Source organism: Mesitornis unicolor, unplaced genomic scaffold (genome assembly GCF_000695765.1).
Source record: "Mesitornis unicolor isolate BGI_N332 unplaced genomic scaffold, ASM69576v1 scaffold2517, whole genome shotgun sequence".
NCBI classification, from domain to species: Eukaryota; Metazoa; Chordata; class Aves; order Mesitornithiformes; family Mesitornithidae; genus Mesitornis; species Mesitornis unicolor.
In genome coordinates this window covers 38,494-46,866 of record NW_010194139.1, presented here as the reverse complement: position 1 = coordinate 46,866, position 8,373 = coordinate 38,494, and the positions used below count along the sequence as shown (strand labels likewise).

General features: G+C 40.0%; 1 protein-coding gene across 1 annotated transcript in view; it reads left to right on the top strand.

Moving 5' to 3' along the window:
* Window positions 1-8,373, top strand: part of XDH (xanthine dehydrogenase) — a 50,611-nt gene that overhangs the window by 15,248 nt on the left and 26,990 nt on the right. Inside the window, exons 7-13 of the mRNA XM_010187675.1 lie at window positions 868-936; window positions 1,389-1,475; window positions 2,779-2,920; window positions 3,705-3,797; window positions 4,577-4,728; window positions 5,614-5,707; window positions 6,516-6,625. Of these exons, the coding sequence (XP_010185977.1) occupies window positions 868-936; window positions 1,389-1,475; window positions 2,779-2,920; window positions 3,705-3,797; window positions 4,577-4,728; window positions 5,614-5,707; window positions 6,516-6,625 (747 nt within the window). The remainder of the gene's footprint in view (window positions 1-867; window positions 937-1,388; window positions 1,476-2,778; window positions 2,921-3,704; window positions 3,798-4,576; window positions 4,729-5,613; window positions 5,708-6,515; window positions 6,626-8,373) is intronic.

Sequence of the window (8,373 nt, the reverse complement as noted above, 5' to 3'; positions counted from 1 at the left end):
TTTGAGTGGCGGGGGCAGTTTAGCCAATGGCACTGGATGCTGTCGTAGTGAGAGGGAAAATAGCATGGTAAGCTGAATTGTAAAAGCCATAACCTCAATCTGCAATATAGTATTAGGCTTTTGATGTATTTCTCACCACTCAGGCTCTACTGTGGTGCAGATGTTCAGAGCCATTTGAGCTGGTTTGAATGTCTGTCTCTTGGAAAGTGCTGTAACTGTATATGTCCTGGTTAGCATCATGACACAAGTTTTACAAGAGTGAGCTAGATATGTTCCTTCTGAATCTGTGAGGTGCAAAACTTTTGTAAAGTAGCATGGTGGCAACTGAAAGCAATGTGTTACCAGCTTCTTGTATATTGAAGTGATCCATCATTCTGTGAAAATAAATCTAAAAACCTGTTAATTCATCAGTACGATCTTTCCCAGACTTTGCAGTCCAGTGGTGAATGAAATAATTTAATCACCATTCCAATGAATTGTACAATTGGAACTTTTTGGAATATCTGGAGGAAAAAAGTTAATCACATTTTATGTACCAGTTGAGGTACAAACAATGCAGGGATGAAAACAAAGAATTAGGCCATGAGGTAGTGTGATTATAAAATGAATTTAGGAAAGAGAAAATATAACTAAATCATTTACCAGGAAATTCCAGTGGATTATTTGCTAGGAAGCATCCAGTGTTGTGTGGAATACTCCAGCAATTAAGACTGCTTGGAGTTCTTTTGTCAAAGTAGTTTACTAATGAAAAACATTACTGCAAATTTCTGTGATCAAGGGATGGTTAAAAGGTGAGGAATATTCTATAAAAGTTGGAATGTTCTGACTCTGTGTAGAGTAGCTGAAGCATGCTTGTTTCTTCTTCAGAATGGGGGCTGCTGTGGAGGAAAAGCCAATGGTCCAGGCTGCTGCATGAATGGAAAAGAAGACAAAGTGGTAAGGTGCCTCTCGACTACTAGTTTTTTCTCGATTTCTGATGTTTCAAAGTCTTAGCTCTGGTTTGTTCTGTGCCAAACCCCAGTACTTTCAATTTAGCTGTATTTATGGAAAGCAGTTTAGACTAATTTTTATTTCATGCTGGTCTTACCTCAGAAAAAGTAACTTTGATGTCATTTAGCATGCCAGTGTGAAAGTGATGTCACTTTTGATTGGTAAAAACCTGTTAGTGTGTTCAGGGTTCAGGTTTCTGACTAGACATACATTGTAATCAGAAAAATATCACTGAAGAACCTGAAACACTGGATCAGGTGGCATCTTTTCACTGTGTTTGCCCTTCTTTGCTCCATGAAATAGCAATAGGTATTTGACTGGAAAGAGGAATGAGTTAGGATTGTATGTGGATAGCTTTCTCCTCTGCTGCCCAGCCATTTGCATTTTCTCTGTCATAGACAATGATGTCCTCCAGCTTGTTCAATTCTTCTGAGTTCCAGCCCTTGGACCCTACTCAGGAGCCAATCTTCCCACCAGAGTTAATGGTGAGTTCATTAAAAAAGAAATAGTATGTGGTTCATTGATTTTGTTATTCTGCACAGGGTTTGACTGACTGCAGTGTCTCTGCCCTGAGGAAGTGGCAGTGCAAAAGGTGGCTGCTGACAAATAAGATGCATGGGCTTTAACACTTCCCTGCTTTAGAAAAGGCAAGGCTTTTAAGCCAGGGTGACTTAAAAGATCTGCAGCACAAGTTCTTGCCCCAGCTGGCTGGCTTTCCTCTCTGTTTATCACCATACATCCCTGTCCTTGGGTTGCCTTCCTTTCTGGTCACTGTTTATCCAGGGATGAAACAGTTGCTGGCATCTAGATTTCAATTTACTAGGTCAGACTTGGTCTTCTATGTTAAATACAGCCATATCTGAGCTCATCACTCTGTGCTACCTTTATAGTGTAGGAAGAGAAGTAGGAGATATGGTAGGTAGATGAATATATGTTTCAACGAGGTAACTTCCCAAAAGCGCCAACTTCTCTCCACTCAGTGTAGCAGGATTAGAAGTTGGCTGGCTCACACTGATGTGAAAAGTTAGGTTAGATTAGCTTCTCTCTGTGTTTCATTCCTATTTTATTGGAGGGTAGTTTTCCCCTAAGCAAATGTGTTCCAGCCAGGAATCCAGTCCAGCACATGACATGTTTACAGCTTCCTTCACAATTCACAATTGAAATTCAGTCGTTCTGCTGCTGCACCCAGCCTAAATGTATCACGAGCAACAGCATGAGTAGGTTCTCATAGACCATAGCATAATATATATTTAGCTTGTGATAGGTCCTCTCTCTTTCTTTTCTAAGGTGTTCTGCTGCCTAAAGGTTGATATGATGTAGCTGGGAGTCAGTTATGTTAGTCTGTTTCCTTCAGTCACTGGATGAAGGAATTAAAAAGGGAACCAGCATTTGGCCTTACAGCTGATAACTCAAATTCAGCAGTACTAAAGACTGACATTTTTGCTGTGAGATGAGAATAGGAAATCTATTACTTCTAAGATGGCTGAAGGTGCAGCCATCTGCCAGAACTTTGCTCGGATGGAGCTTGCTGGCAGAGGTCTTGCTAGGGAGATGTGGCAGCAGCGTGCACATGGTAATACCAGGAAGGTAAAACTTTTGTCAGCATGAAAAAGACTCATCACTGCTAGCAGAAAGCTGGGGAAGAACTACCTGCCTACAACAGTGTGGATGTCACAGCTACCTGGCTGGCTGAGATGGAGCCTGGCCTGGCGTAGGCATGGGCAGCTTTTGAGTGGGGATTCTTGGCTTGATGTGGGATCTCAGCTCTGTCTGAATTCACTTTTGCAGACCCAGAGTAACAAACAGCAGAAGCAGCTGTGTTTCAAAGGTGAGCGTGTGATGTGGATCCAGCCTACAACTCTCAAGGAATTGGTGGCTCTCAAATCCCAGTATCCCAATGCCAAGCTCGTTGTGGGGAACACGGAAGTAGGTAAGAGGAAAAGGTGATGCTCATTATGAGCCATTGGAAAACTTTCCATGATGTATTTTGCAAGAACTGTGCAAACGTAAACCTCCTTCGTGCCATTGCTGTTACATAGCTGTTTGATCTTCAGGTTGTATGTGGGAACAAACATTCTTCTCAGGTGGATTAATCTCACAGTGAATGTTTTTTCCTGTTCTTTACTGTGTTGGGCAAAAAATATTTGCTTATCTAGACCTCTGAGCTTTTGTGCTAGTTTTGTGTAATTTTGAGAAAAGGGGAGTGGCATAGCGTAAAATGTTCTCATAATCAAACGAATTCAGTTGTGAAACCTACATGTTGAAAGATTTTTCCAGTGAGTGAATCTCAAGACTTTAAATCTGACTGTTTTTTCCCCAATATGTATACTTCTGCAAACATAAGTGCTAAGGAGGAGAGTATTTTGTAATTCTGTTATCCTGAGCAATTGTTTCAGAAGCCAATCCTCAAACTTTTTATGGTTCATTGTATTCATTGTTCTTTCCTAAAGGATTATGTACAATAGCCTGGTTACGCAAGTACTACAGAGTATATTTAAGATTATTGTAAGCCTAGAAAAGAGCCTCTAAAACTTCCTTATGACAATTCTAGTATTAGTGGAAAACAGCTTTTAGTTTGGTATCTCTGTGAACTTATATAACAGATGGTCAGTAAACTGACTCTTTAATAGACCTGCTGCCATTTCACTGGGAAGCAGCTAACTCAGTCTCTCTGACACCTGTGTGTAACTGAGGGAGTTTTTCTTTTCCTTAAGGTATTGAGATGAGGTTAAAGAACATGTTGTATCCAGTGATAATAGCACCAGCATGGATCTCTGAAATGAACGCTGTTCAGCACACTGAAACAGGTGAGCAAAAAAAGAGGCAGAATGCCTGGAAAATGAGTGGGGGCTCCATAGAATAATAAAGAGGATATGAAGGAAAATCCGCAGATTAAAAAATACTTTGTGTGCATTAATCCCTCTCCAATGCAGGGAATTAAGTGAGTCACATGTAAAAATAATTTGAAGGCTCTCACTAGAAGGTTTATTAGACATATTATCTGTTTGGTGCATGGTGTTTTTACACACATTAACTGCCTTAATAATGAGTTTCAATGGACAATCTTTTTATTTAGAAAGATTTCAGAATTCGACTGTCAAATCCAGCATCTTTCCCCCAGTTACTAAGAAACTAAATGAAGCATTGCATTTATCTTTGTGGTGGAAGCAGGTCAACCTTACAAATAATTAGAATTAATTAGGACAATGTAGTGCATGTGGCTCAATGCCTGGTACCATGTTTAAGGTGTGGAAACTGGAAAGACGTTGGAGTTCGCTTCTCAAAGTACAAACTAATACCTATAGGAGGGCAATATTGTTCAAAATACACCGAGGCAAAAGGGCGGTGAGTTACTGTCTTGTGAGAGGCAGTAGCACCATGAGCTGTGGTTTAGAGGTGAATTTTGTTCTGAGGATGTGATGTTTACATGCAGTGCATACAAAATAGTCTAGTGGGACTGAATATCTTCTCTAAACCCTGCTGTCTAATTAAACTCAGTGGCATCTAGGCTTTGTAGACACAGTTATAACTGTCTTCTTGTACATTAACATTTGGGGGAACAACAATTCATTTTGTTTGTTTACAGGGGTCACCTTTGGAGCTGCCTGTACCCTAAGCTCGGTAGAGGAGGTGCTAAGAAAAGCGGTGGCAGAGCTTCTCCCTTACAAAACAGAGGTCTTCCAGGCTGTCCTTGAACAGCTGCGGTGGTTTGCAGGGCCGCAGATCAGGAATGTTGCTGTAAGTGACTCAGGAGCATCAGGGGCTGGAATTGAAAGCTCAATCTGAGGCGCTGGCCTGCCTCATCCAGTGCTGGTGTGCCTTGTGCATCTGACACGAGAACACTTGCAAACGTAGGCAAAGAAGATAGTACACAGAAACCAGCCCCAGGAACTGGTAGCAACATGGGTCTCAGCTGGTGTCTGTGCTACACTGATAAAACAGATTTAAGAAAGAGAGGAAAACATGACAGTTGTTCAGGTCTTCCATTGCTGTCATCAGGATAAGTGGGGAAAACTGTAGGAAGATTTGAGTAATTTAACAAGAATGTATTTAGAGTGCTGGACAAACTTCAAAGAAGCAGGTGTGTAGATTTTTGCTGGCACAGCTGTGGTAGTCATAGTGTTAATGCATCAGATCTGTGAAATTTCTCTCTAGTTTTTAAGTGAAAGAGAATGTGGGTTTGGTGTGTTCAAATTCTGAATACTAAAAGAAAAAAATAACAAGCAAGCAGATGAACCAGCCTGCCAAACACATAATTTTGTTCCACAAGATACTGTGCCATACATTTGTATGGCAGCCAAAAAACTTCGTTACCTGAATGTTACTGAAAAGATGCTCTATACTTTAGTGGATTTTCCCTTAATTGCAGCTACGGTGATTGAATTTTGGCATTGTTGGGCATATGTGGTTTCAGTGTAAGGTAGTTTTGATGCATTACCCAAAGATTATTCCTAAAACTCTTTCAGGCAAACATTAGTATTGACAGGAACAGCAGCTGATGGAATGGATTTTACGTTTTCCCACTTCAGTGCACTGTGTATGGAGTAATGCAGGATTACAAGATGCTATGGCTGTATACGCAGGTTTTTTAATATTTTTGTGATGCGTGTATTATCGCCCTAGGCCCTTGGTGGGAACATAATGACAGCAAGCCCAATTTCCGACTTAAATCCTGTGTTAATGGCAAGTGGGAGCAAACTGACTCTGGTATCAAATGGTAAGTTACTTACATTTCCTTGTGGCACTGAAGGGAGTGGGATAGTCAATGGTTCTCTGCCATGGATTGTTAGGTCATGTCAGAACTTCAAAGTGAACATTATGGCTTAGTCTAAGTCTTCAGGTGTTTTGCCTTTTTTGAGGCTAAAGTCTCAAGGCTAGGCCTAAGGTTGGTTTCTTAAAGAATTTTGAACTTCTCTGCCAGCATGAATCTCTGTTACAGACACAACCTTGTGAAGAGCTGGTTGAAGATGTCTAATCATGAAAAAGAATAGGCATGAAATTATTTCTGTCACTATCATACTTTGATCCTTGTGGATCTTTCAGACAAAGATTGAAACTTCTTTTCTTTTGTGTTTTTCTATGAAGAAAGTCAAATGTCTCAATTTGCTCTTAGGAAAATGTTTTTTTCAAATAGGATCCTTGAAGTAAGTGGACTGCCTGATCAGTCACTTTCTCTTGTACAGTTTTGTGTGCAGGCTAAGGAAAGGGAAAAGAGGGAATTACGTTGGGATTTTGGAAACTGGTTCACCTGGAGGAATAACTTTAGATAAAGAAGAAGGGAGGTCCCTTTGATCAGTTCCTGTGCAAATAAAACTGTATGTAGGCAGAAGCTGTCATAGATTCCATAAGGACCAAAGTAAATCTGAGAAAATCCTCCCTGATTTGGTGAAAGAGGGTGGAAAGATGAAAACTGATTATTATATCAGAAGTGATTTATGTAGCTTGAAGACTCTTTCACACATGCTATTGCCATTCTTCATCTGAGTTATTCACTCATCCACCACTGATCTCTCCTTGCTCTACAGAGGGCAAAAGGACTGTCATGATGGATGAGAAATTTTTCACTGGATACAGAAAGACAATAGTTAAGCCTGAAGAAATACTTCTCTCTGTTGAAATACCCTTCAGCCAGAAGGTAAGCTTGTAGGAAAAGACTTCAACGTCCATGGAGTTAAAATGCTGTTATCTGAGTGTTATTTTCGATGTTAGGCACTCTTTTCCTTGCAGACTGACCTCCAAATGCTTATGTAGTCCCAAGTGGACCAGGAAGCAAGTAAATTATTTGGTGAAAATTTAGCAACATACTCTTTTTGGCAAGCAAGAGGAGCTGGGCTCTATGAGAAAGTACAATAAGCCCAAGAATTTTCTAGTGCAAAAAATATAAATTTCACTTTATTGTCTGGAGCTTTTTGAGTACACTAGGTAATGATGAAAGGTGGCGAAGTGATATTCCCAGAGGTTTAAGCTCTGTTTGCAAAATAGTATAGCAAAGATGCTAGCAGTTCCTGAAGTAAAGTGAAGTTAGGGTTCCTGAGGTTCCTGCCTCATTTCTGTGAAATGAAATGGGAAAAAGTGTGCATGGACAAGAGGGAAGTTCAATTTCTGCATCCTTGCCTTGCAAGACTGAAACCACAAGGACTGATTGTTAGAGCATTCTGGCAATGTGGGCTTGCAACTTCAAATGAGCCTGCAAAACTTCCTTTGAATAGAACAATGAACACTTCTTTTCTGTAGCAGCATGAACCATAACTGATTCAGATATTCTAAGAGGTAAAACTCTCTTTTTTCCCTTTAGGGCTGAGAACATCAGACTAATTTTATGACTGTGAAGGTATTTACCTTTTTAGGGCTTGAAGTTACAAGATGCCAGGATTCACAGTGTAGTGATACAATTTGTTTATGAATGGAAAACACTGATTTACTTGAAATGCCATCATATTATGGAATAGAAGCAATATATCCTTTGGCTATCCTCTCTAAGTTTTGTATCTAAGTGTTAAGAGAAAACAGCTATTTCATCTATGGTGTTTTTCTGTCTATGTCTGAGTGATTATTCTTTGATCTTGTGATAATTGCAGGAAGCATTGGGTTTTGCCAAAATGAGAAACATGCTTGAGGTAGTCAATGGAAAACATCATATTCCTTCATCCATATGACAGTCACATGGCAATTTTGCAAATCAAACAAATGTTTCCTGCAAGGCAATGATTTTATCCCTAGGTTATATGCAGCTCACTGATCTGGAAAACTAAAACAACTTTTGAACTCTCCACTTCATGGTTTCTTGGCTGATCTTTGCTCACAAACATGAAGTGGGAGAGACCAAAGGTCTTCAGAGAATGTCTGAAGGAGCTGGCATGTGGCAGGCAAAGTCTTTTGGAACTGTGATTTTCTTACAACTGGAAGCAGGGCTGTGTCAGCACACAGCTAGGTTAATTTTTTTGTTGTTTATGTTGTTTAAAACTGATGCTACCTCTTGCACTGATGTGACGTGTCACACCAAGGGTAAGACTGGGCAAACAACAGAAAGAATTAGACTGAGGAAGTTCAGCAGTTTACACGATTCAGTGTTCCTGTAGGGGGACTGAGCTCAGGGTAAGCTTTGTCACTGAGAGACTGTTAAGGCAGAAGAAGTAACAGCTTTTCTCCTGCTAGTTTGTGTGTCAGGTATTTAAGATATTCAGGGAATAAAGATTTTTTTGAGTCTAAAAGTCTCCTACTTTTAAGGGGATTGCAGCTGAGCAAAGACAGTATTTAGAAAAGGAAACAGCACACTGGATTAAAGATAGAATATAAACAGATCCTGGAAAAGAAAACTGCTTAGCTTTTTGTATATAACAAGGCATTCCTATAACAAGACATAACCCTTTATTTAACAACCCT